Genomic DNA, 24,066 nt, shown 5'->3' on the forward strand with positions numbered 1-24,066 from the left:
CCTTTTCCCTGAGCCCCTGTGCCCTGCGGAGCTGGTGGCAGGAGCTGGTGGGGTGGTGACCTGAACTCAGTTGGGCTCTGTGGCTTTGACCTGGTACCTACCCCGTTGCCCGACGCTCACCCTGCCCCCCCAGGCGGCGGGCCGGGAGGTTGAGAGAGACTTCGACTCGGTGTATTCGCGCCTAGTGCTGTGTAAGACGTACAGGTAACCCTGCCCTGGCCTCGGTGTCCTCCTGGCAGGGTCATCCTCCTGGTAGGGTCACCCGGCAGCCTGGGGCTGGGGGTGGAGGAGGGAGAGGGAGCGGTCCGAGCCCACCAGGGCAGCACTGGCAGCTTTGGTCCCCCCGTTCAGGTTGGATGAAGATGGCAAAGTCCTGACCCCAGAGGAGCTGCTCTACCGGGTAAGCAGGGCCGTGGGCGGGACAGGCCTTAAGGGTTGGGAGCTGGGGACACCTGAGTGACAGCTGTGCCCTCCAGGCCGTGCAGTCCGTTAACGTGACCCATGACGCTGCACACGCACAAATGGACGTCAAGCTCCGCTCCCTCATCTGCGTGGGGCTCAAGTGAGTGTCTGCACCGCTGCTGAGTGGGGGCCGCGGGGGGGCCTGAGCTGGGCAGACGGAGGTGGAAGACGGCCAGGGTGGCTCCCGAAGCCCTTCTTCCAGCGTGAGACCAGCCAGTGCTTGGGGCGGGGGGCTGGCGCTCGGGTTTTGGGGAGCACAGATTTCAGCAAGGTGAGCAGTGAAGGCTTACCAGGGATGCGGCTGCAAACTAGGGAGGGGCGCCTGCCGGAGGGGTTGCAGGCTTGTGCGAGGCTCGGACCTTGGCCACGCTGAGCGCGGTGTTTCTGCACTTGCCACGCGGCAGAGGGGCAGCCTCCAGGCTGCTCTGACCTGGAGAGGCGGGGCAGGGGTCCCCGAGACCTGCTCGGAACATGCCGTGGGCCCACCAGCCAGCGAGCGTGCATGTCGCTCCCTGGCTGACCGGCGGGACTGAGGCCCCAGGGCCCGGGGTGGCGGTGGCCGAATCTCACACAGGACGGAGGGGAGTGGGGGCCACAGGGACCTTGGGCCCCTGGGCACATCTCCCCATGTGGAGAAGCCAGAGTAGCTGAGAGGGAAGGAGGCGGGGTCACCTGCATAGGCCACCAAGCGGAGGGAGGTTGGGAGTGCGGATGGAGGGGTCCTGGAGCGGGGTGTGGCCCAGTGCGGTGGGTGCGAGAGGGCAGGACCCTCTGCCTGGAGCCGCCCCCGACCCCGCCCTGCCTGTGGCCAGTGAGCAGGTCCTGCACCTGTGGCTGGAGGTGCTCTGCTCCAGCCTGCCCACCGTGGAGAAGTGGTACCAGCCCTGGTCCTTCCTGCGCAGCCCCGGCTGGGTCCAGATCAAGTGCGAGCTGAGGTGAGGAGGCCCCGCCCCGGGGGTGGGCCGAGGGGCGGGCCGAGCCCCCTGCGGCCGCTGACGGCCTCCCTCTCCCTCCGCCTCCAGGGTCCTTTGCTGCTTTGCCTTTAGCCTCTCCCAAGACTGGGAACTTCCTGCCAAGAGAGAGGTGGGTGGTCGGGTCCTGCCTTCCCCAGGAGGGATGGCGGGTGGGGCAGTGTGGGTGTTCGTGCTGGTGGGTCCCCCCCCGGATGCGTGGGTGCTGAGGCAAGGCCTCGTGGGGGCCCCAGTGCCAGTGTCGCCTGTGAGGACCACTCTGGCCCCTTGGGCCCTGCGGTGTGCCCTGCAGCCGTGACAGGAGGGCTGTTCCTGTGCAGGAGGAGAAGCAGCCCCTGAAGGAGGGCGTCCAGGACATGCTGGTGAAGCACCACCTTTTCAGCTGGGACATAGACGGGTGATGCTCTTCCTCCAGGGACCCCGTCACACCCAGGCCTCCCCAGACCCCTTGGCTACCAAGCCCCTTCCTCAAGCAAGAAGAGAACAGCCCGGCGCTGGCCAGCCTCGGGGCCACCCCAAGCTGCAAGGTCGAGGGGAGGACACACTCGGGAGCTCTGGCTGGGCACCGTGGTAGGGAGTCCGGGGACACCGCCCTGGGTGCTAGAGTGTTGGTGGAGGGCAGCAGGTGGCAGGAGCAGAAGGTGGGGGCCCGGCTCAGCCTGTTACTCTCAGCACCCCGGGGAGGGCTCTGCCCTGCCAGGGTCTTTACCAGAGGCCCCAGGCTTGCTGTGCTGAACAAAGACCTTGGGAGGTGGAGCGCCACCTCTGTTCTGTCAGGTTTCGCTCAGGAGGAGGGTGGGGAGGCTGAAGGCTCCCCCGCCTCTTTGACAAATAAACTGTCTTTGAGACGCACCTCTCCCACCTTCTGTCTAGCCAGCTGCGCGTGCGCACCTCTCCCACCTTCTGTCTAGCCAGCTGCGCGTGGTCCCGAATGCACAGCCAGGGATGGGAGGTGGTCTCACGGGGAGGTGCAGTCAGGGTCACAGTGAGGCACCCCCCTCTTCCCTTCCATGGATTGACCCCCCCCCCCCCATTCCATGGAGATGGACTAACAGGCGGGGTTTTTGTTTTTATTTTAAAAAGTTCACACAGCTTTCCCACCTCTGTCCCAGAACTGGTTCTGGTGACTCCATCCCTGATCCCCTGTGAATGACAATGACCAGAAGGCCAGAAGGGAGGCCAGGCCCCAGGGCAGGAGGAGGCCATAGCTTGCGGGCCACCTCTGGCTCCACTGCTGTCCCAGGGCCGTGGTGGCTGCAGTGAGGCAGCAGGAGGGAATGTGGGCAGGGGGCCAGGAAGCACCTCTGCCCTCGTGGCACTGATAAGGAGCAGGAAGCAGGACAGGTGCGGCACAGGCTGTGACGAGGCGTCTATACGTGTCAGATACAAGTGATGGGTGGGGCCAGGGTAAGCTGTGTTCAGCCCCGGGAGCGGTGGCTTCAGGCCCTTCCGTGTGCACAGAGTAGAACCGGGGGTGGGGGGCTGCATTCACCTCCCACCCGCCCCCCAAGATATATGTGTATATATGTATGGCGATATATAATATAGAGGTATATACACCTGTACAGAAAACGTTTGCCACCAACCACTAAATGGTTACACTACACCAAGACGCTAAAATGGCAGGGAGCCCCCCTCCCGGGAAGCCTGGGTTGGTGGTGTTGGCATCACGAGGGTGGTGAGGTAGAGGCCCAGCCAGTTCCTTCCCTTGCAGGGAAGGGGAAGAGAAGGAAGGACATGCACCCCTTGCCCTGCCTCAGCCTCGCCTCCTGAGCAAACTGCAGCAGACAGGTGCACCCCGACCTCACAAAAGGAGGTCACATAGAAGCCCCTGGCCCATCCAGGCCTCCGAAACCCCAGGGTGGGACCCAGAGCTGCTTCTTGGAAGCTCTTCTCCTTGGTGAGTCAGAGCCAGGTGTGGGGACACCCTCCTCTGGCCTCCCACGGAGGGGAAAGCAGGGCCTGTGATTGTCAGGACTCATGACCACGTGGAGAGGCTGCATCAGGCAGGAGAGCACTGAGCTCCCTTGAGTTCCCGAGGTCTCCGACTTTCCAGCCCTCCCAGCCCCCGGCTCTGCAGCTCCAGAGCTACAAGCAGGAATCCCAGTGTAGCTGCAAGTCGTGGCCGTCGAGGAAGTCCGTGGAGAAGAGGCTGGGGGCTGTGGTGCTCGGGGCCAGGCTGAGCACCGGCCCACCCGACGACAGCTCCAGCCAGTCCATGCCGTCCAGGTGGCCGTCGGCCAGGTCCAGGCCCACACCACTGGGCTCAGGCGCAAAGTGCAATTCCGAAGTGTCCATGGGGGAGGGGGGGTGGTCCAGGATGGCAGAGCTGCTCAGCATCTGGCTGTGAAGGTCGTCGATGAGGGAGAGGGGCTCTGGCCCCTCGTGCCCGCCGGTCAGCAGGGGCAGCCCTGTGCTGCTCTCCAGGAAGTCCTCCAGGCGCCCAGGGAGGGCCGGCGAGCCGGATGGAGGGGGGACAGCCTGAGGGAGTTCGGCGGACGGTGACGGCTGTGCGGCCAGGGGTGACCCGCAGGCTGCTCTCGGGGGAGACTTCTCTTTCCCTGGCTCCTTGAAATCCGCTGAGATCTCTGCCAATCAAGAAAGTGAATGGGTGTCTGAAACCAGCCTGACGATGACCTGCAGTTGGGACCCCGCCTTACACCACATACAAAAAGTTAACTCAAAATGGGTCAAAGATCTAAATTTAGGAGCCAAAACTACAAAACTCTTAGAAGGGAACATCTTCATGACACTGGATTTAATGATTTCTTAGTTATAACACCAAAGGCACAGGCAATGGAAGAAAAAATAAACTGGACTACATAACAATTTAAAACTTCTGCACATCAAAGGTCACTATCAAGACTGAAAAGACTGCACAACAACTATACTTCAAAAAAATTAAGTAAGATAACCCATGGAATGGGAGAAGAAATCTGCAAAAACTATCTGATAAATGATATCCAGAATAAAGAACTCCTAGAACTCAACAAAATCCAACTGAAAAATGGACAAGACTCTCCAACAGATGATGTTCAAGTGGCCTATAAGCTCGTGAAAAGATGCTCGACGTTATTAGTCATTAGGGAAATGCAAGTCAAAACCACAGTGAGAGATGTGACTTCACAACTACAAGGCTGGCTATTTTCAAAAAACTTTCTTGAAAATAAGTGTTGGTGAGGATGTGGAGCAACTGGAACGCTTGTGTGTTGCTGGTGTGAATGAAGATGGCACAGCTGTGTGGAAAACAGTTCTGTGGTTCCTCAAGAATTAAAATACAGAATATGACCATATGATCTAGCAATTCCACTTCTGGGTATGTACCCCAAAGAACTGAAAACAGATTCAAACAGATACCAGTGTTCATACAGCATTACAATAGCCAAAAGGTAGCAACAACCCAAATGTCCAGTGGATGAAGGGCTGAACATCAATGTGGTACATACACACGATGGAATACTTTTCAGCCACAAAAAGGAAGGAAATTCTGATACAAGCTACAACACGGAAGAACCTTGAGGATGTTACGCTAAGTGAAGCCAGCCAGAAACAAAAGCACAAATAGTGTATGATTCCACTTAGAGAAGGTATCTAGAATAATCAATTCACAGACAGGAAGGAGAAGAGAGGTTATGGGGGGGCAGGGGGGATGGAGGAATGGGGAATTAGTGTATAAACGCCTGACCAGCTGTCTCCCACAGCCCCAGCCTCTTCAACCCGCTTCAAGCAGGCTCTGGCCATGGCCCCCCTGCAGCACCCTGGCTGAGGTCACCAGCTGCCACCACAACACAGCCCGGACCTCGGTCCTCCTCTTCCCTGACTGCCCATCAGCAGCCCACGGCCTCAGGACGTCACCCTCTCAAGGGCGCACTCCCACCCTCCACCCGCTGCTCAGCTTCACTGGCTTGCGCCCCTGCCTCCACCTCGCCCTCTCCGCTCGCCCTGCCTCACTGCTCCAAACACCCCCCCCCCCCCCCCCCCCCGCCCAGACGCCAACAACTCCCTAACTCCTGACTCAGCCCAGACCTTGCCTGGGCTGGCCATGTGGCCCTCCACTCAGCTGTCTAGGGACTGAGGCTGTGACCGACGCGGCCCCCACACCCCCGGCGCTCATGCTGCTGCACCCAGTAACTCCCCACACCCTCGGCCTCATCCTTGGCTGCCCTGGGGTCCCCTCGCCACACACCTAAGCCGTGAGGAAACCATACTGGCACTGTCTCCAAGATACACCCAGATTCCAGCTCTTCTGCGCTTCGCCGCTGCCTCCCGGCCCACACACCCCGCTCACACCTGGACCATCGCGCCTGCCTCCCTGCTCCTGCCCTTCCAGCAGGGCAACCCTTCCCTCAAAGCTGTGCCGTGGCTTCCAGCGTCACCCAGAGCCCATGGGCTTCCGCCCAGCGCCCACCCCCCCGCCCCGCCCCCGGGTGCCCATCAGCCCTGCAGGCTCAGGAGCTCCCTGTGGACGCCTGTGGCTAAACTGCACCTGCCCGGCGAGGCTGACCCTGACACCCCTCGCACCTGCGACCCTTCCTGTCCCGGCTTTTCCTAATACCTGTCTGACATATACGATAATTTACTTATTTCATTCACCGTTCATCTCCCAACGCTGGGCTATACGCCCCACCGAGGCAAACGTCTCTCTTGCTCACTGCTACGCCCTGGGCTGCGGGCACGGCGCCGGCCACGCAGCAGGTCAGGGTGAGGCAAATGTGTGTCAAGGACGGCACCCCAGGGAGCCCCTGCCCAGGCCTTGGAGAAGGGACGCATCTCACACGTTACCGCATCCAAAGCACCAGGCCTGCTGGGCATCGTGTTCAAGAACGAAACCAAACCCAATAACCAACCAGCCTAGGAATGGAGACAACCTGTGAAGAAAGGAGGAGGTCGGGGAGCAGAGCGGTGGGTCTGGACTTTACCTCCACTCTGAATCAGAATGTCAAACAGGTCATCCATCTGCTGGCTTGAGGAACCATTCTCCTGTGGCACAAAAATAAGAAAATGAAATGGAAGTCTAGAACGAGAGGACCCCCAGCCTGGCTCAGGGCACAGACCCTACCTTGTGGCCCTGAGCCAGCAGCCAGGCCCACAGAGCCGGGTGGCCTGTGCTCAGACTCCCCGAGCCCACACTCACTCCTGCCCGACGGCTTCTCTCCAAGGCCTCTCTGACCTGCGAGGCTGGCTCCTGCCTGCCCCACCCTCCAGCCAGGCCCGGGGGACTGTGGGAACCCAGCCCAGCCGCCAAGGCGGCCACCCACCCAGCGAGGCCCCGGTCCACCCTCTTTACCTGCTGTCTGGGCTGCTGGCTCACAGCTTCCTCATAGCCAGGCGGCTCCTTCTTCGGCAGAGAAGTGGGGGGCCCAAAAAGGGGCTGTGGCGGGTGCTCCAGGTCCCTCTGAGCTGGGGGGCCAGGGGCTGGAGAGCCAGGCTGGGACAAGAGCTAGACAGGAGAAAGGGAGGGAACCAGTGGCTGGGGCGAGGGCAACAGCCCAGGGCCTACACGCTCCAGGTAAGGCGGGCAGCTCTGCCACCTGCACTGGCTCTCGGAGAGCTTTCGTGGAAGCCCCCGGGGAAGAAGGGACGTGGGATGGAGGAGGCCCTGACCACTGACCCTACAGAGGGCGACTGGCTCCTTAGGGCTTGGTACAAGCCACACGGGGCAGAGGCGGGGGGGGGTCTCTGGGCTAATTTCCCCTCTCCTCCCTGGAGTTTCTGCCTGAGGATGCTCAGGGGCCTGTGTCCCTTCCTGAGTACCCGAGTCCTGTCACTGCCGCCCCGAGCCCCAGCTCGGCAGGGCTGAGAGGCCACACAAAGCCTAGAGCAGCCTCACCTGTGGGCCAGGCTGAGTGAAGGGTCTGGGCTGCGAGGGTGGCAGCAGCAGGGAGCCAGCTGCCAATGTCACCTTGGTGGGGGACAGCTGGCCTCTCTGAGGGGAAGGAGAGGAGTGGAGCTCGCATCAGGCCCAGCCTGGCGGCCCTCAGTCTATCCCAGGATAGGCTTCCCCGACCCTCCCCTGGGCCTGTCCCACCCCACGGAGCAGAGGCAGTAGTGGCCTGGCCCGGGCCGGGCACAGAAGGGTTCTGACGCCAACCGCCAGAGCAGTGGGCAGGCCCTCGTGGCCCCACCCTCAAGGCTGGGGGCCTCACACAGGTGCCTCAACCTTTTCAAGTCTGAGCACCTTCCTGGGTGACACTGGGATGGCGATCCCTAGTTTCGGAGGGTTGAAGGGAAGATTAAAGGAAGCGAGCATAACCTGCCCGGCCACGGGGGAACTTGGTGAACAGGGCACTGTCACGAAGAGTGCCTGCACGCCCTCCTGGGGCTCCTGCCCCTCCCACACCCAGGTACCTGCTGGGGGCTCCCGCTGGCCAGGCCAGGGCTGTCTGCATTCTTATTGGTCACGGTGAGGACAAGGTGGGTCCCTGTGGAGTCAGTGAGGAGCGTGGGAGGTGTGACCCCCTTGATGAGGCTGGGGCCCTGTGGGCCCAGAAGCAGCTGCGGGGCCGGGGCTGGTTCAGGCTCGGGCAGCACAGCTTCCTGCTTCACCACCACGGCCGGGGGCACCAGGGTACAAGTGTCTACATGGTGGGCAGCGGGGCCCGCGAGGCTGGGGCCTAAGGGGCGATCAGGGCCCGGGGCCTGCCTGCTCAGCTGGCAGCTGGCAAGGCTGCTTTCCTGCTTCACTGCAGCACCAAGCGTGGCCAGGGCCGGGGCTGGTTCAGGCTCGGGCAGCACGGCTTCCTGCTTCACCACCACGGCCGGGGGCCCTAGGGTACAAGTGTCTACATGGGGGGCAGCGGGGCCCGCGAGGCTGGGGCCGAAGGGGCAATCGGGGCCCGGGGGCTGCCTGCTCAGCTGGCAGCTGGCAAGGCTGCTTTCCTGCTTCACTGCGGCACCAAGCGTGACCAGGGCCGGGGCAGGGGCTGGCGTGGGCTGCTGGGCCCGCTTCTCCTGCTCCAGCTGCAGCCTGAGCCACTCCACCAGCTGCTGCTTCTGCCGGAGCATGCGGGTCAGCTCCTCGATCTGCTTGTCCTTTTCCTGCAGCATCTGGTCCTTGTCACGCCCCTCCAGCTCTGCCCGCATCCCAGGGCTGAGACAGCAGGACCCAGTGCGGGGGCCCTCCTCCTTCACAAGGATCTGCAGCGGCGAGGTCTGCAGGGTGAGCTGGGTCACTGGCGATGTCACCATCTCGCCAAAGGTGTCCCCGGGCGTGGAGTTCTCGTCGCCTGTGCTGAGCAGTGAACGCTCTGAGGGGGTGGGAGACACAGGGGGCGTGGAGCCCGTGCTGCCAAACTTCACCACTCCATTGCTGGTCACCGTGGCCACCACCACCTCAGCCGGGGCCAGGCCCGCTGCCACCAGGGTGGGCCCCGTGCTTAGCCGAGCGGCGGGGAAGGCTACCACCACCTCGCCAGCCTTGGGCAGGATGGAGGCAGCGGCGGGGCCCTTGGGTGCTCCAGTGGCGGGACTGATTTGCTCCTGGTAGGCGCGCAGGCGCTCAATCAGGTCTGTCTTGGTGCCCGAGACGGGCAGTGACCGCAACTTCAGCTCCTGCTTCAGCTCTGCCACCTGCAACGGGGTGGAGAGTCCAGGCAGTCCTCCTCTGTCTGGACCCCACTGGCCACTTCAGATGTATCAACCACCTGACCCTCCCACAGCCCTGGGGGGGCGAGACGTGCATCTGCCAGGCTGGCCCCCTCCTCCTCGCCGTCCTCACACCGGGGGCATGGTGCCTTGTGCTCGATAAATACTTGATTGGATTTTACAGATGAGAAAACGGAGCTCATGAAAGTGAAATAACTTCTTCAGGATCACACAGCTGGTGATGGGCAGAGCTAGGGGTTAGAGCCGGGTCTGAGGGACTCTGAGGCCTGTGTCCAGCTCCCCGCAAAAGGGCTGCACCTTGCTAGGATCCCTGTCATGACTGAGGAGGGAGCAGACTGGTTCAGAGGACAAACTCTCCAGGGAGAATGTGATCCACTCCCCTTTCTGATCAGGGCAAAGAAAACAGGCCAGGCCTGGGGCGTCTCCCGCCCTTCAAAGCCCAGGGCACGAGTGTAGCCTGTGGCCCAAGTGTGGGCTGCTCTCTCCCAGGCCAACACAGCACTTGTAGAGCAGATTCAGGACAGTAGCCGGCCGCATGGAAAGGGTGGGTGCTGTAGTGGAGCTCTGAGTCTGAACCCTGGCTGTACTGCCGGCCGGACCCATGACCTCAGGCAAACCTCTCTATCCCTCGACGCCTCTGCTTGCTCATCCTTAAGCTGGGGTAACACTCCCCGTTTCTCACACTGCACTGTAGAGGCTGAGGAAAACGAGAGGTGCACAAGTGCTCCGTAAGCCCTGCGGCCCTTGACAGATACTGGCTGGCGTTGTTAATGACGATGACCACGATGACAAGGCTAATGCCACGGATGACCAGGGCCTCAGAGCAGGTTCCAGGTGCCTCTGCTGGAGCTCTGCTCTGCCTCCTGCAGCCGTGGTCCTGGGCCGGCCGCCTCCCCTGCCTGAGACCGAGCACCTGACCGCCCCCACGAGAGGCCAGGCTGGCGACGGCACAAGGCCTCCAGGGGGAAGCGTGCAACCACTTACCTTCATGTCGTCCAGGTTGGCAGGCAGGGCCCCAGGCTTGCCAGTCAACGAGGTGCTGTTCTGACGTACCAGCCCACTGGGCCCAGGGGCGCCCGAGCCGGAGCTGCTGCTGGTAGCGGAAAGGCTGCGCGTCAGGGGGGCCCCACCGCTTCCCAGAGCCTCCCCTGCTGGCCTGAGAGGAAGAAAGGACAGGAATGAGCCCCCGCCAGGTCTCGCCCTAGGCCTCTGCGGGCCGGGTGGAGAGGAGCAAGGGGCAAGGGCCCCGCCCACAGAGCACTCCCGCAGGACCAGGACCAAAGGGTCCTTCATGTCAGGGCTGCCCGCATCTGGCCGTCCGGTGCCTGTGGGCGGGGGGTGGGGGTGGGGGCGCGTGGGGGGGGCAGGCCGGGCCTACTTGGGCGGGGCGGGCAGGATGGTCTGGTAGTTGTAGTGCTGCTGCTGCTGCTGATTGAGGATCTGGAGCTGCAGGAAGAGCTGCTGCTGCTGCAGGATCCTGGCGTAGGAGGAGTCCATGGGGGGCGCCCCCTTGTCCTGCTTCTGGTCCGGGGGGATGTACTGGTGATACTTGAGCTTCTTCACCTTCGGCTTCAGCTCCTTGGCCTTCTTGCTGCGCTGCGACTTCTCACTGGCAGACTTGGGTTGGCTTTGCTGCGGGCACAGGAGACACAGAGGGCGCTGTCAGGGGCAGCCGAGTGGCTTCCGGAAAGGCCCCACCGCCCACCCTGCCCTGTCCACGCCCCCTGCCGGATGGCACCCCTCCCAAAGCAGAGGCCTCCTCAGTGCCCGGGAGTGTCCAGGGAGGGGGCGAGGGCTGATGGGGGGCGGGGCTTGTGACTGGCTCTGCTCTTAAAGAGCTTCTAGCCCCAGTGCACAGGCCAGGCAGCCTCCCTGTGACCCTGAGCACAGAGTGAACAGGACGACGAGGTGAAAAGAGCTGTACTACGGAGCTCACGCAGCCCACACTGGGCGCTTTACAAAAGCCGCGTCACACAGACCTGCAACAACCCTGCCTCCCCAGGAACCCGCCCGTCGACTCGAAAGGGAAGAAAGAGGCTCAGGGAAGCCACGCGCTCGAGGCCGCACAGTGACTGGGACCTCGCTGTGCGAAGGAGCTGGGATCCGAACCCTGGACTCCAGAAGCTCACGTCCATTCACTGACGGGGCGGCCAGCACACAGGGAGGCCGTCTCCCGGGTGAGAAGGGTGGAGGCGGTGTGGGCAAGAGTGAGCAGGGCGCTGAGTGCTGGGAAAGGAGCGAGGAGGGCCTCGCGGCTTCTGAGCAGAGAACGGCAGGCGGAAGGGTGGAGACTCGATGCGGGGCTCAGCTGGGGTCTGACCAGGGCGCCGTAGGCACTGACGGGATGTGGAAGGAGGTGACTGACTAGAGGGAGAAGGGACAACAGCGCGTGTGGCAGCCGAGCGGCTACAAGGTCACGGTTTTGAGCTTCGGCAACAGCGTGTGACAATGGTGGCCCCTTCGCAGAAGTCGGGAAGAGGTGCCGGTTGGCCAGGGTAGGGAGAGTGGAGGAGAAGGCGCGGGGCTGCTGGGACCGGAGAGCACCCGAGAGGAGGGAGAGGGGTCTGCTGAGAGGCCCCGGCAAGGCTGAGGGTGCGAGAAAGAGGCCGAGGGCAGCCCAGGAGCACCCCACTGAAAGGGAAGAAGACGGGGAGCCCAGGGAAAGCCACCAGAGAGAGGAGTGCGACCTGAGGCAGGTCTGAGGCAGCTGGGGGCTCAGCTTGGAGGAGAGCCCGTGGTGGGGCTGGGGAGTGGGGACAGAGGCCGAGGCACTACCGGGAAAGAGGAAGTTAGATAAACACACATACACTGTTCTCGCAAACGGGGAGTGGGCAAAGGAAGGCACCAGTCGTGTGACGAGGAGCAGGTCTGAGGGAGGAATTTGGGGGGAAAACCTCAGACATCTGCAGCCAATCAGGAACAGACTGCAGAGGCAAGGGAGGTGCCGGCTGCTGGGGGAGTGGCTGGGAGCCAGCAGAGCGCCAGGGCACCACTGACCGGGAGGAGCAGGCCTGGGGCAGGGGCGCCACACGGGAGGGCCGCGGAGACCCCGCCAACCACCTGGGAGCGCCCGGAGGCACAGGGAGGCTTCGCTAAGGCTGTGAGCCGCAGCAGAGGAACGTGGGCGGCCAGAGGCTCCAGGCCAGGGCCAGGGCCTGTGTGGCGGGACTGGAGAATCAGTCAAGATGGGAAGCAAGCCGAGCGGGAAGAGAGGGCACCTGCCCAGCAGGCGTGGAGCACAGGCTGGATGGAGGGCGGCAGTCAGGGCCAAGGTCCCAGAGGCCGAGGGAGAAAGCTCGGCTGGGTGGGGAGGACCGGACAGCGGCTCCTCATGCTGCTGAACTTAACCTCAGCGTCCAGCACCGTGTTCCCACACAAAGGTCCCCATGGGCGTCTCATGGGGTTGACGGTAAATGCCGTCCCTTCAGGTATCTTAGGTCAGGCCTTGGAGGAAGAGTGACAACAAACACCCGGCACGGCTGGCTGGGTGACCTCAGGCCCATCACCTCACTTCTCGGTTCTGTCATAGCCTCACGAGGCTCTGAGTGGACAGAGGGGACGTGTGGGCGTGTCTTCCTGGGACGGGCAGGAGTGAGAGCCTGGCCCGCTGTGCTCAGTGAGCGGTGGCTGCGGCTGTGACGGCCAGCGTGCGTGGAGGGAACAGGAGATCTCCCAGAGCACTGTGGTGACCTCGGCTGGTCCCGGACCAGATGGAGAAGAGAGCCAGCCCCACTCCAGACTGGGACGGAGTCACGGCAGGACTCAGAGGGGAACGGAGAGGAGAGGGTGGTCAGCTAGAGGTCTGCACCTTAATGAGTGTGGGGAGGGGCTTGGCGGTGGCGACCGTGGTTCCGTTGGCGAGGCTGGGCGGCGGAAGAGGCTGTTCCGCCAGGAAGACTGTTTCTCCAGACTCTGGGCCCACGGGGAGTTGAGACAGGACCTGGGAGAGAAGAGGGGAAGTGAGGACACGCCCACCCCTTCTCGTGGCCCTGGAAGCTGCGCCATCTCCAGGCTTCAGCCGGTGGTGCATCCCTGCCCTACCCTGCCCAGAGGTGGGTGGCTGTCACCCCCTCGGACGCCATCACCGTTAGGGGGCAAATGAAGGGCAAAGACGAGAGGGATGAAAAGAGCAGCCTCCAGGGTGGCGAGGGGAGAGGGAACTAGAAAAGGGGAAGACAGAGGGTGGTGAAATGTTACGGAACTGAACACACTCAGGAGAAGTGGCTGTTCTGAATGAGCAGACATGGGGGCAGCAGGGAGGCCTCTGACTCTAACTGCAAGGCTGCCCAGCCGGCGTCCTCCAGAGGGCCCACCGCCGCACCTTCTGGCTTCCCCGTCCCACCTGGCCCAAGCCAGGGACCTCATCCTGGGCCACTGCAGTAGGTCTGGAGCCCCTGAGCAGGGGAAGCACCTGTAGTGGACAAGCTCACCTGAGTGGGGGACACAGAGGTGGCACTGGGCAGTGGCTCGCTGACTCGGGCTTCCAGGGGAGACGGCACCGAGCCCTGGGACTCATGGCTGGCAGGCTGCTCAGGAGATAAGGCATCGCTGCTGTCCTCGTCAAAGGAAGAGCTGTCTGCTACTTTCGGGTAGTTCACCTGGCCCACTGAAAGCCAAGGCCAGGGTGAGACTCCTCCAGCAAACGGGAAGAGGCTGTCCCAGCAAGGCGCCTGCCCTGCGGCCCCACGGCCCCAGCAAGCAGCAGGAGAAGGAGGCCAGCAGCCGACCTGCCTCCTGTGTCCAAAAGAGCTCAAGGAAAGCTTGTCATCACGACCCGAAACAAAGGTCAGGAAGAGTCAGTCCCACCAGGTCATCAGAGCACTCCCCTCGGTGGGGAAAGGCCTGATGGTTAACCCCTTGCTTTTAACTCCGCCCTGCGTTCAGTCTTCCAAGTCAGGGTCTGCCCTCCCGCCCCACAGCCTGCCACCTCCTGTTTCCCTGCTGTTGAAGGCACTTTATTCCCATCCTGTGGCTGCACAAAACTCTCCTCTTCTCCCAGAGGCTCACGGACCCTGCGATCAGGGACGGAAGGAGTTTGGGTAACAGCTGTGCAGGTGCAGCTCCTCCCCTGGGCTGCCCGACTCCCCGAAGACCAGGAGGAACAGACAGAAGAGGCTCGCGGAGAAGGGCCGCCTGCTTGCACAGGTGAAGCAGATCAGTGGAAGGACAGCGACCTCCCTTCAGCAGCCAGTGACTCCCAGAGACCCACGTCCTAGGGGCAGGCCTGCGCTCCTGGGCAGGGACCAGGCTGGGTGGGAGAGGCGGGAGAAGCAGGGACCCGGCGTGGGAATCCCAGATGCAGAGAGAAGGAAAGAAGGGGATGGGGCAGGCAGGGTACTTCAAAAGACTCCTGTCACAACCCTGCCGCCAGCCTGGTCAGGGGAGAAGTTCTGCACCGGCACTGTCCACACAGGGGGAATGAGGCAGCGGCGCAGAGGTGAGCCGGCGGCCATGCCGGGGACGCAGCTGCGGCGGGAAGACCACAGATGAGGAACACTCTCCCTGCAGACCCTCCCCTGCTCCAGGGCCGTGCCCCGAGGCCCTCTGCCCCTAGGACCCAGCAGGACGCCCCTGAGCTTGTCCCCCACCCCCCACCCGCCCTCCCAGGGGCCCGCAAGGAGCACGGAGAGGATGCAGCTCGCTGACAGTGGGTCACGCTAGGTCTAGGTGCCCTCCCACAGTCTCCTGCTCCCAGAGAGGGGACCTGTCATGGCACAGCAGCCACAGGACAATGGGACTCAGGACGGAGGAGCTGCGGGTCCACCCCGGCCTCAGCCCAGCCTGAGGAAGCTGCTGGCCACGCTGCAGCGGCCCCAGGGCCGTCAGGCCAGGTCACTGAGGGGCCCACCCCTCTCTCCTGCAGCCAGGGCAGCCCGGATGGGGCCCTGCCCGGCCGGAGTTCACGGGCCAGGCACCCTGGAGCCCAGCCGCTGCTCTGCTGGTGGGAAAAGTGGATGCTGAGGGGAGGCCGGCCATGACTCTGACGACCAGCTGGCGGCGCGTGTGCGAGCAGGTGGCCGCAGGTGTGTGGTGCAGTCCGGGAGACGGAGGCCGTCTGCGAAGCCCCTCCCATCCCGGTGCACACCCCGCTCTGCCTCCCCCTCCATCCCCCACCTCCTCAGCCTCTCCCCTGACTCCTTCCTCTCAGCCCTAAACCTCCTCCTTGACCACTATGTCCCTCTCTCCTCTCCACTCTCTTCCTGAACAGACGGACCATGTGTGCTGTCACCACTGCCTTGCCTCCTGCTCACTCCTTGGCCTGTACGCTCACTGCCGGCGAATGCTCCTCTCTCCCCAGTCACCAGTGACGACCTCGTTCCAAACTAAGCTACTTCCCGGGCCTCAAACAAGCCGTATTCTGCCAGGGCTCCAGGCCACACTGCCCCCGCTGTCCCCTCTGCCTGGAATGTCCCTCTGCACCCTCTCTACTTGGCAAACTGCCCATCTCGGACGGGCTCTCGCTGCCCCTGCCACACACCACTGTCCTACACTGTCCACGACAGAGCCGCCAGCTGGTCTGTAATGAATGTCACTGCAAACAGCAGCAGCCCTTCCCCGAGTCTCCCTGGGCGCCCAGGACTGTGCCGGGCCCTTCACAGCCATCGTCACCTGGGAGCCTGCAAACTGTCCCGAACGGCAGGTGGCTTGGCTACGACTTTACAGGGCCCTGGTCTTTCTAAGTACGTGGTGCCACACGTGCCTGGGAGCTAGACTCGGAAATCACTTGTGCACACGGCAGCCTTCTCCCGTCAGACTGAGCTCTCTGAGGGCAGCCGCAGCGTATTCTGTTCGTCTCTGTAACGGCAGGACTCACATAGGCCTGGGGCGTGGCTGACTGTCAGCAAACATTTACCAGACGGGCTGGCTGCAGAGTCCAGAACTGACCTTGGCCCAAACGCTGTCGTGGAATCTGGTGAAGGTCTGGGCAGGAAAACACTAACACAAGGTGAAGTGAATGCCAGGGCAAAGCAGGGAGTTAAAGGGGAAGAGGGCAGTCAGGGCACCTCCTCTGCGGGTGCAGATGAGGTCCCAGAAACCGGTCTCCTCTGAGCCAGGGCTCGGGCCCAACGTGGCTGCTTCGGGCCTACTCCTGTGCCCTCCCCTGCCCTGCCCAAAGACCTAGCTCACTCCTACGTGAGAGCACCTGAGCCTCCTGAAGGCACGGCCGCACCCCGGGGGCAGGTCTCAGGCCTGCGGCAGCCAAAGAAACATGTCTGTACCAGCAGTTACCAAAGTCTGAGGGAATCATGTGTGCACACCTGCCCGTGGCACACGAGGCCCTGCACGTCCTGGACTCTGTGGCCTCCCCCTCACGTCTCGACACCCGCTTCCAGCTCCACGTGCAGGCTGCTCCTTCTGCCTGCTGCACATGCTTTCATTCCTACTCACCCTGCACCCCCACCTGGGCCTCAGCTCTTCTGACGCCGACGCCCGCTGTCGGGGCCGGGGGGGCGGCCTCCATCACCCCCATCTGGGCCTCAGCTCCTCTGACGCTGATGCCCGCTGTCGGGGCCGGGGGGGCGGCCTCCATCACCCCCATCTGGGCCTCAGCTCCTCTGACACCGATGCCCCCTGTCGGGGCCGGGGGGGTGGCCCTCCATCACCCCCACCTGGGCCTCAGCTCTTCTGACACCGACGCCCGCTGTCGGGGCCTGGGGGGGCGGCCTCCATCTCACTCTCACCTGTTTCCTTGCCTGTATCTGCTCCTGGGCTTGAGCTCCGTAAGGACGAGGGGCTTGGTCTGCCTTGTGGGGCTGTGGCCCTAGCACCCTGCTTGGATCAATCGACCTTTACTGACTGAACTATCTGAGGAGAGTGCCAGGCTCCAAGAACAGATTTCACTAATGAAAAGAAACTGCAGGCACAGTTTCAAGGTCCCAGCGTCTCCATGTGCTCACACACACCACCCCGGACACCTACCTACCTTCTCTGGGAAAGAGGGACAAGCCCCTGTGCTCACAGAGATGGGAAGTGGACAGAGGCCTCTCTGTCACTGACGCAGTTATTTTGGCGCGGCGCTGATCTGTGAGGCCACTGGCGCTGTCCCAGGCTCATAGGACCCGTTTATCAGGCTCTCATACTCTGTACCTCGGCTCCCCCAAGGCTAAGCAGGAAGTCAGGGAGCAAGCGGTCCAGAGCCCATGCCCTCTGCGCCCCGCCTTCAAGTCCACACGTGGTGGCCGGGCCTCCTCACCAATGATGGCTTCCTTCAGGCTAGACTCCACAGGCAGGATGTTCTTCTCCACCAGCTCCATGGGGCCAGGCCTCTGCGCAATCTTCTCGTTGAGGTCATCGGCCAGCCTGGCTCTCTTCAGCTTCAGCTGCTTGGCCTGCAGGGAAGGCTCAGCCGAGGTCTCTGCCCGTGGGAGAGAATGGAGCGCAGGAGGATATAGGAGTGAGGTGGTTCTGCCCTGGGAACTGCAGAGCAGCTCCCCTTCCCTCTGGGGAAGGAGCAGAGACTATGAGAACGTAAATCAAGTGCCAGGCGGAGTACGGTGGCCCGGCCTGAAGTTTCACAAGGACAGAAGAAGGGGCCCCCGCTGTGGACAGTGTGTGGTCACGCGCAACAGTGGTCACTAGGCACAGGCTGGCCCAGACGACTCTCTGAGCTGGAGCTAGAGCTGAAAGAGCACCAGGCAATGGGTGGTGTCTCCTCTCCCTCAAGCTTGCTGCATTATGGGGACAATCCACCTCCCTGCTCTGGGCCTCAGGGTCTTCCTCTGCAAAGTGTGGGGTTCAGTCTAGGAAAGTCTTCTTCCAACCCCAAAGTGGTTTCAAAACCAAACAAAAAGTGAATAGATTCAAGCCAAAACCTTTCCTTCCCTAGAATGAGGAAAGAAGTGTGTGTGGGCAGGTGGAGTACGTCTGGGATGATCTTGCTTGTACTTCACAGGTGCTCCTGTAAATACTGAGTGAGTGAATGAATGGATGGATGGATAGATGAAGGAATGAATGAAAACAGAAAGTAAACACATTTAAGAACAGCGTTGGAGGAAAGGATTTCATACCGAGGTTTTATGAGATCCAGGGCCACGACATGGCCATAGAAAAAGGGAAGCCACCCCAAGAGAATGTGACTGTGCTCCTTTGGGAATTCCCAAAAGCCAGGGGTGGTTGCCCACAGCACTGCTGTTTTAACTGCGTTAAGGCTCTGGCTTACACTGTCAACTGAAACGGGAGTGATGAAAAAGAGGGACGACAAAACGTGGGTGGTGCAGGGGTGAAAACAGTGAGAATGAGGGTTTAGATGAAGAAGCATTTCCAATCTAACACACCTTCCAATATGTGCATCCTGACCAGCTCCGATCTCTCCGGCCGGGAACGAATCTTCCGCTTCAGGTAGTCCTCTGTCTATAGAAAAAACACACCAAGCAGCTCTCAGATCCAGGTCACAAGCTTATGGCATGAACAGGACCAAAAAGCAGCCGTGCCTTTAGTGGGTCACCTCTGCAGCCACCACAACCTCAGCCTGGAGACTGCAGGGTCCTGAGGCCTGGAAGGACGCGTCCATTTTCAGCGCACCTGCCAAGGGCTTCATCCATCTGTCAAGACCATTTGTCGCTCTGAGGCTGGACTACTAATATATTTTTTAATCTATTACTTTTTTTAAAAAAATCAATTTATTTATTTTATTTTTGTCTGCATGGGGTCTTTGTTGATGTACGCTGGCTTTCTCTAGTTGCGGCGAGCAGGGGCTACTCTTCTTTGCGGTGCGCAGGCTTTTCATTGCAGTGGCTTCTCTTGTTGCGGAGCACGGGCTCTAGGTGCACGGGCTTCAGTAGTTGTGGCACATGGGCTCAGTAGTTGGGGCTTGCAGGCTCTAAAGCACAGGCTCAGTAGTTGTGGTGCAAGGGCTTAGTAGCTCCACAGCATGTGGGATCTTCCCGGACCAGGGCTCGAACCCATGTCCCCTGCACTGGCAGGTGGATTCTGAACCACTGCGCCACCAGGGAAGTCCTAATCTATTACTATCATATGTTATGTTCATCAAAGAAAATTCAGAAAATTAGAAAGTAAAACAACAATAAAAATTTTTAATCATCCACCGTTAGTATTTGGGGATATTTGTTTCTAATCATTCTTCCATGCAAAAGATAAGTTTAATTTTGCAAAGCTATAATCATACTGAATATAATTTTATACCTTATTTCAAAAAACTTGGCACTGCCTGGTACCATGAGCATTTTCCATGCACTCTGAATGGCTGCTGAGTACTAATTTTGATACGTGGTGTCATAGCTCTAGTTCCTTAACGTCTCATGTCCTCATTTCTGCACTTCTGAGACGCCAAGCAAATTAAACCATTCCCTCAACAGTCTCAGAGCCAGCCCACATTATAATGTATATATGACCCCGGATTTGTCTGACTCTAGAGCCTGTGCTCTTAACCTTTGCACCAGAATTTTACAAACCATAGGTCAAGACCATTAGTGGGTCAGGACCAGCACAGAATAGGGCAGGATAGGACAAGACAGGACAGGACAAGACAGAGCAGAGTAGGGTAGAGTAGAATTGAATAGAAAATAAAGTATCAGAGCATACTGCATGCCTACAGCAAGGTAAAGACTTGCTCCTTGGACTGGCCTTGGTGCTCTGACTGGTCAGCTCTGTGCCAGCCCCAGGGTGGTGCTGAGCTCTCCAGGAGATGGCTTACAGTGGCCGCGGGTTCAGAGCCTATCACCCATCTGCAGTGGGCAGAAGTACTGCCATGACTGCCAGAGAAGATGGCAGAACAGGTGTCGTACACTGTAGGTCTTCACAGACAGCAGAGGGAGGCATACGGTACTGATGAAGAAAACACCTGGAGTCCACACCCCAAGGTTTAAATCCCAGTAAGTTGCCACTTACTAGCTGGACAAGTTAGTTAACCTCTCTTAACTGCATCTATTAAGATAAAGATAATAACACCTAATTCATAAGAGCTGATGTGAACATAAACAAGAAAAGGGTATAATTTCACATGTAAAAGTACTCAGTAAACTAGTAGCTGTACTAATTAGTTCGTATTTACTCCTTGCCTTGGAGAAGCAGGCCAGGAAATGGTGCCAAGTCTTAAGACTGGGTTGAGGGCACAGGCAATGACATTCCTTTTCTCTCTGCTGTATTCTCTCATCCTCTCAGGCACTGAAACAGTGCAGCTGGTCACTCCTTTGGTTCCCAGGACCTGTGGCCTCATTCTTCCCACTCACTCTAAGAATTAATCATAATTTTCCTTAGAAATTTGTTAAAAATAAAATAAAGACAGAAGATAGTAAGGTAAATCTTGGAGGTAAATATTTCAGTCTCTGAAAGAGCTGTGGGTCTTAGGGAGCCCTGGCCTATGATCCTCCATCTGGGGAGGCTCTCTTCCCTTGTCTTTTACATAAAAGAGAAAAGTGAAGGGGCTGAGAGGGGGAAGCATGTTCTGGCGAATTCCCCATCTCCACCCACACTGGGCAGCAGAATATCCCCTGAGGCCCCCGAGGGAACTGAAACCGAGGGGGACAGGGCAACAAGCCAGGTGCTGCAGTGTGAACCTGAGCTCAGAGGGACCCAGCTTCTGCTTCCATGGCCTCAAGTGGACCCTGGCTGCTCAGGGGCACACGGAGACCAGTAAGGTTTCCATGCCCATTCTGGAGAGGTGTGGGCAGTGTGGCCAGACAGGAGGGACCACCACTCAGCAAGCTTTTCCATGGCTGGTGGTCGTGTCCTAACAGCTACAAAAGGCTAAGTGGAATTAAAGAGGGGAAAATACTAGTGGTCTCCAAACCAAAAGAAGGGAGGTGACCATTACATACCCTTGAACGTACTAAAGGAAGAAACTCATTGTGATCATGGCCCATATCATCACACTGGGAGACGCTTGGGTGGGGATGAAGCAGAAAAGCCAGAGCTTTCTATTTAGAACCATAAGGCCAGGGCTGACCCTGGAGGCAACGCTAGACTGGAAGGAAGATGACAGCAGCACAACAGGCTCTGAAAATGCTCTTAGGAATCCTTGGGAAGCAAGGTGCCTTACCCTGGCCCGCTCCAAGCTCCTTCTCTGCTCATGAAATGCAGCTGGACTTTTCAAAGCTGTTGGGAGAAGAATGATAAAAGAATTACTTTATAGTGAAGCATCATGTCTACTGCTACAATTTACAGTGGAGAAGGTATCTTAAATTCAAGTTAATTTTAGCAGTACTATTAATATCAGCTGAAGTGAAGAAGAAAACGGCACCTGAGTAAGCACATATCTTTATGGTTCAGCTACCCCATCAAAACAATTCTGGTTACTTTGTTCCTAATGTGAACAGTCACTGCCTAAGCTTGGGCTCTGTAAGGTGCACCCAGGGAACATAACTTTAATATAATCCTTATGGAGCAGTCAACTCTCCAAGAATGCCCACTGGGCCTCCCTTTACCCTCGGGGAGACCAGGACACAGAGCAGAGCTGCAAGTTGGGTCCACCCACTTTCCTTCTCCAACCTCATCAGGAATCGCAAAGTGACCGAACTGTTTGAATGAGGCAGTTAAACCAAAAAGACATTGCATCTACTTGGGTGCCATTTCCTTCTTCGGTTCAGCTGGTATTAATAGTTCTGCTAAAATTAACTTGAATTTCATCTTGAAGGACTAAAGGAACTTCACCATGATTGTCTGGTTAACCTTGGTGCACACAACCAGCAGCTGACCAGACGCTCACTGTATCCCCCGTCACGGACCCGGCTCTTTTCTGGGGCTACCACCACATGGCCACAGCTCGCAACTCCGCAAAGCACACCGAGGGTGGGGAGACCAAAGCAGGACCCTCTACAAATGCAGCGCTGTGAAGAGAGTCTGTGTCAAAAACTCAGCAGATAACGAGTTGGGACACCCTGAGGATGAGAGGGGAAAAGGCCTGACTCACTTCAAGTTGGGAACAACAGCAGTAAGAGAGAAATTCATAAGACCGTGGTCAGTTTCACTTCTGCTGCCCTAGAATTTCAGAGCAGCTGTGAAACTGTGTGTGCAGATAACTTTTGCTGGGCTGCTGGCTGTGGTAGGAGTGCAGGGGTAAGGAGACGCTAAAAGTAGCCAGAGCACAGATATGACCCTATCCTGCCTGGGCCTTTGCGCTTCCTCCCCCCATCCCACCCCCAGGGGCTGGGCCTCAGGAGCAGCAGTCCCCGAAGAAAGCTCCAAATGTCACTGCAGTACTTCTTTTTTTCTCTTAAGTTTTTTTTTTTCCTAATATTAAAGTAAAAAAGAAACCCATTTTAAAAGATCAGTTGGAAGTACCCTATCTTCTAACGGCAGGGGGAGCGCTAGATTTAACAAATAATCTCTAAGGAAAACCAGCAGAGGCTCCCTCTCCAAGCTACCAGAGCATTCCAAAGCATGACCCAGGCCATCCCAGCTCTAATCTGAAGGTCTTGGCATCTCAGTGGGTAAGCAGACAGCCCCTGCACCTGCTTCTACTGAGTAAGGCTGGTTCAACTCCAAAATCAGCCTCCAAAAGTCCTGATATGCAGAGTGTGATGGACCAGCAGGGAATGAACACACAACCTTGCTCTAGGAGTGCTTATCACACGGATGAGACGAGAAGCACTAAGAATCAAAGCAAAACTCAGTGTCCGCCCCCCACCCCCAGCTGCCTTTCTGCCTTAGTTTTCTCCACAGCTCATCACCGCCTGACACCCTGGATGGTCATGAACTGCATCTCTCTGTATTCACTGCCAGCCTCCTACCACTACAATAAGCTCCTCTGGGCACGGCAGGGGGTTTGTCTACTTCTTTCTCACAGTACCCCCGCCACAGAGAGCACGTAAGTCATTCAATGAATTAATGAATATTCTATAAGGAACGGATACAAAGTGTACACTGGTGACAGGAAAACTAGAGGATCCTGTGAGCTCTAAACTTTCATTTGTACAGCCAGAATTAGGCTCTCATCTTGGTTCAAAACTTCACAGAAGTCCCAGATATAAAAGCAAGACATGTGCATGCCTGTCCTGGGTTCTACCAGTTACCGCTGGTGTGACACGAGGAATGACTGCTTTCCAGGTCTCATTTTCTTCTTCTGTGGAGTCGAGTCCGCCCACCTCCCAGAACTCCTGTGACAACCGAAGGAGAGTGAAAGGGCTCTGCAGCCAGTGGCGCCCTCACCAACACATTTAGGGTGCTGCTGTCATCACGTGCAGTGATTTGGTTGAAACAGGGGTTAGATTCCCACACGGGCCAGCTAGTTCCTACACCATGGTCACAGATAATCTGGCTAAACACCAGTCAGCGTGCAACGACCTACACTGGCTATCCTAAGGGGTAAGGCACAGATCCAGCTTCTGGGAAAACAACTCACAAAGCGCAGAATATCTTGATGGAAGGGGAGCGTAACATTTTCATGTACAACGAGGATGCTGCACCATGAGTGGGGATAAGTGACAGGTGAACTGGCTGTACTGTACGTGACTTCCTGCTTTCCACTGGGTTAAGGAAATTTTTGCATAATAGCGAGGATGCCTACCTTCTGTGGTGGGCATGGTTCTAAATACTTTAAAATGTTACCTAATTGAATACTCCTATTGATTCCATGTGATGTGTAATATTCCACTGTACAGATGAGGACAGGCTCAGAAAGGGTAGGAAAGGCAGCAAGTGGCAGAATAGGATCATAACCTAATTCTCTCTCACCCTTAAGTCAGAGTTCTTTCCCTCCTCTGGGTTGGCTCCTTAACTTCTTCAAAAAGTGGAGAAGAATGACCCCATTGGATGGGAGGCAAGGAGGCCTCAATGACCTGCAATGCTTAGATGTAGGGCTGAGGGCAGGCCATGTGGAAAGGCCAGCTTGACCACAGTACTGAGCACAAACGTGTAAGGAAGGCTCAGAAGAGGGGTGCAAAGTACACAAAGCAGGTACACAAAGCCACGGTTTCAAATCTGGGGCTCACCATGGAGCTTAAGGTGCAGCCTTCAGCACTGATACTAGGAGACGAGCCTGGAGGTGGATGAGAAGACCAGAGCAGTTCACTAGCTGCTCAGAGCTTGGGCAAAAGAACCAGAAATGAAGCCCAAGAAAAGAATTCAAAAC

The 24,066-nt window shown here is 58.7% G+C and overlaps 2 protein-coding genes across 6 annotated transcripts in view; one reads left to right on the top strand and one right to left on the bottom strand.

Moving 5' to 3' along the window:
- The window catches only part of SGSM3 (small G protein signaling modulator 3), a 34,981-nt gene extending 32,590 nt beyond the window's left edge, over positions 1-2,391 (top strand). For all 3 annotated transcript variants that reach the window (XM_060025713.1, XM_060025714.1, XM_060025715.1), the window contains exons 17-22: positions 134-204; positions 352-400; positions 477-562; positions 1,275-1,397; positions 1,485-1,545; positions 1,754-2,391. In XM_060025713.1, coding sequence (XP_059881696.1) covers positions 134-204; positions 352-400; positions 477-562; positions 1,275-1,397; positions 1,485-1,545; positions 1,754-1,834 — 471 coding nt within the window. In that variant the 3' untranslated portion in view covers positions 1,835-2,391. The remainder of the gene's footprint in view (positions 1-133; positions 205-351; positions 401-476; positions 563-1,274; positions 1,398-1,484; positions 1,546-1,753) is intronic.
- A 563-nt stretch (positions 2,392-2,954) lies between these two features.
- The window catches only part of MRTFA (myocardin related transcription factor A), a 199,854-nt gene continuing 178,742 nt past the window's right edge, over positions 2,955-24,066 (bottom strand). For all 3 annotated transcript variants that reach the window (XM_060025712.1, XM_060025711.1, XM_069541212.1), the window contains 12 exons: positions 21,037-21,092; positions 18,314-18,389; positions 17,233-17,394; positions 13,469-13,644; positions 12,847-12,978; positions 10,417-10,670; positions 10,023-10,194; positions 7,782-9,002; positions 7,264-7,359; positions 6,721-6,873; positions 6,353-6,413; positions 2,955-4,021 (listed from right to left, as the gene is read on the bottom strand). In XM_060025712.1, coding sequence (XP_059881695.1) covers positions 3,522-4,021; positions 6,353-6,413; positions 6,721-6,873; positions 7,264-7,359; positions 7,782-9,002; positions 10,023-10,194; positions 10,417-10,670; positions 12,847-12,978; positions 13,469-13,644; positions 17,233-17,394; positions 18,314-18,389; positions 21,037-21,092 — 3,059 coding nt within the window. In that variant the 3' untranslated portion in view covers positions 2,955-3,521. The remainder of the gene's footprint in view (positions 4,022-6,352; positions 6,414-6,720; positions 6,874-7,263; positions 7,360-7,781; positions 9,003-10,022; positions 10,195-10,416; positions 10,671-12,846; positions 12,979-13,468; positions 13,645-17,232; positions 17,395-18,313; positions 18,390-21,036; positions 21,093-24,066) is intronic.

Source organism: Delphinus delphis, chromosome 11, assembly GCF_949987515.2.
Source record: "Delphinus delphis chromosome 11, mDelDel1.2, whole genome shotgun sequence".
Lineage (NCBI taxonomy): Eukaryota > Metazoa > Chordata > Mammalia > Artiodactyla > Delphinidae > Delphinus > Delphinus delphis.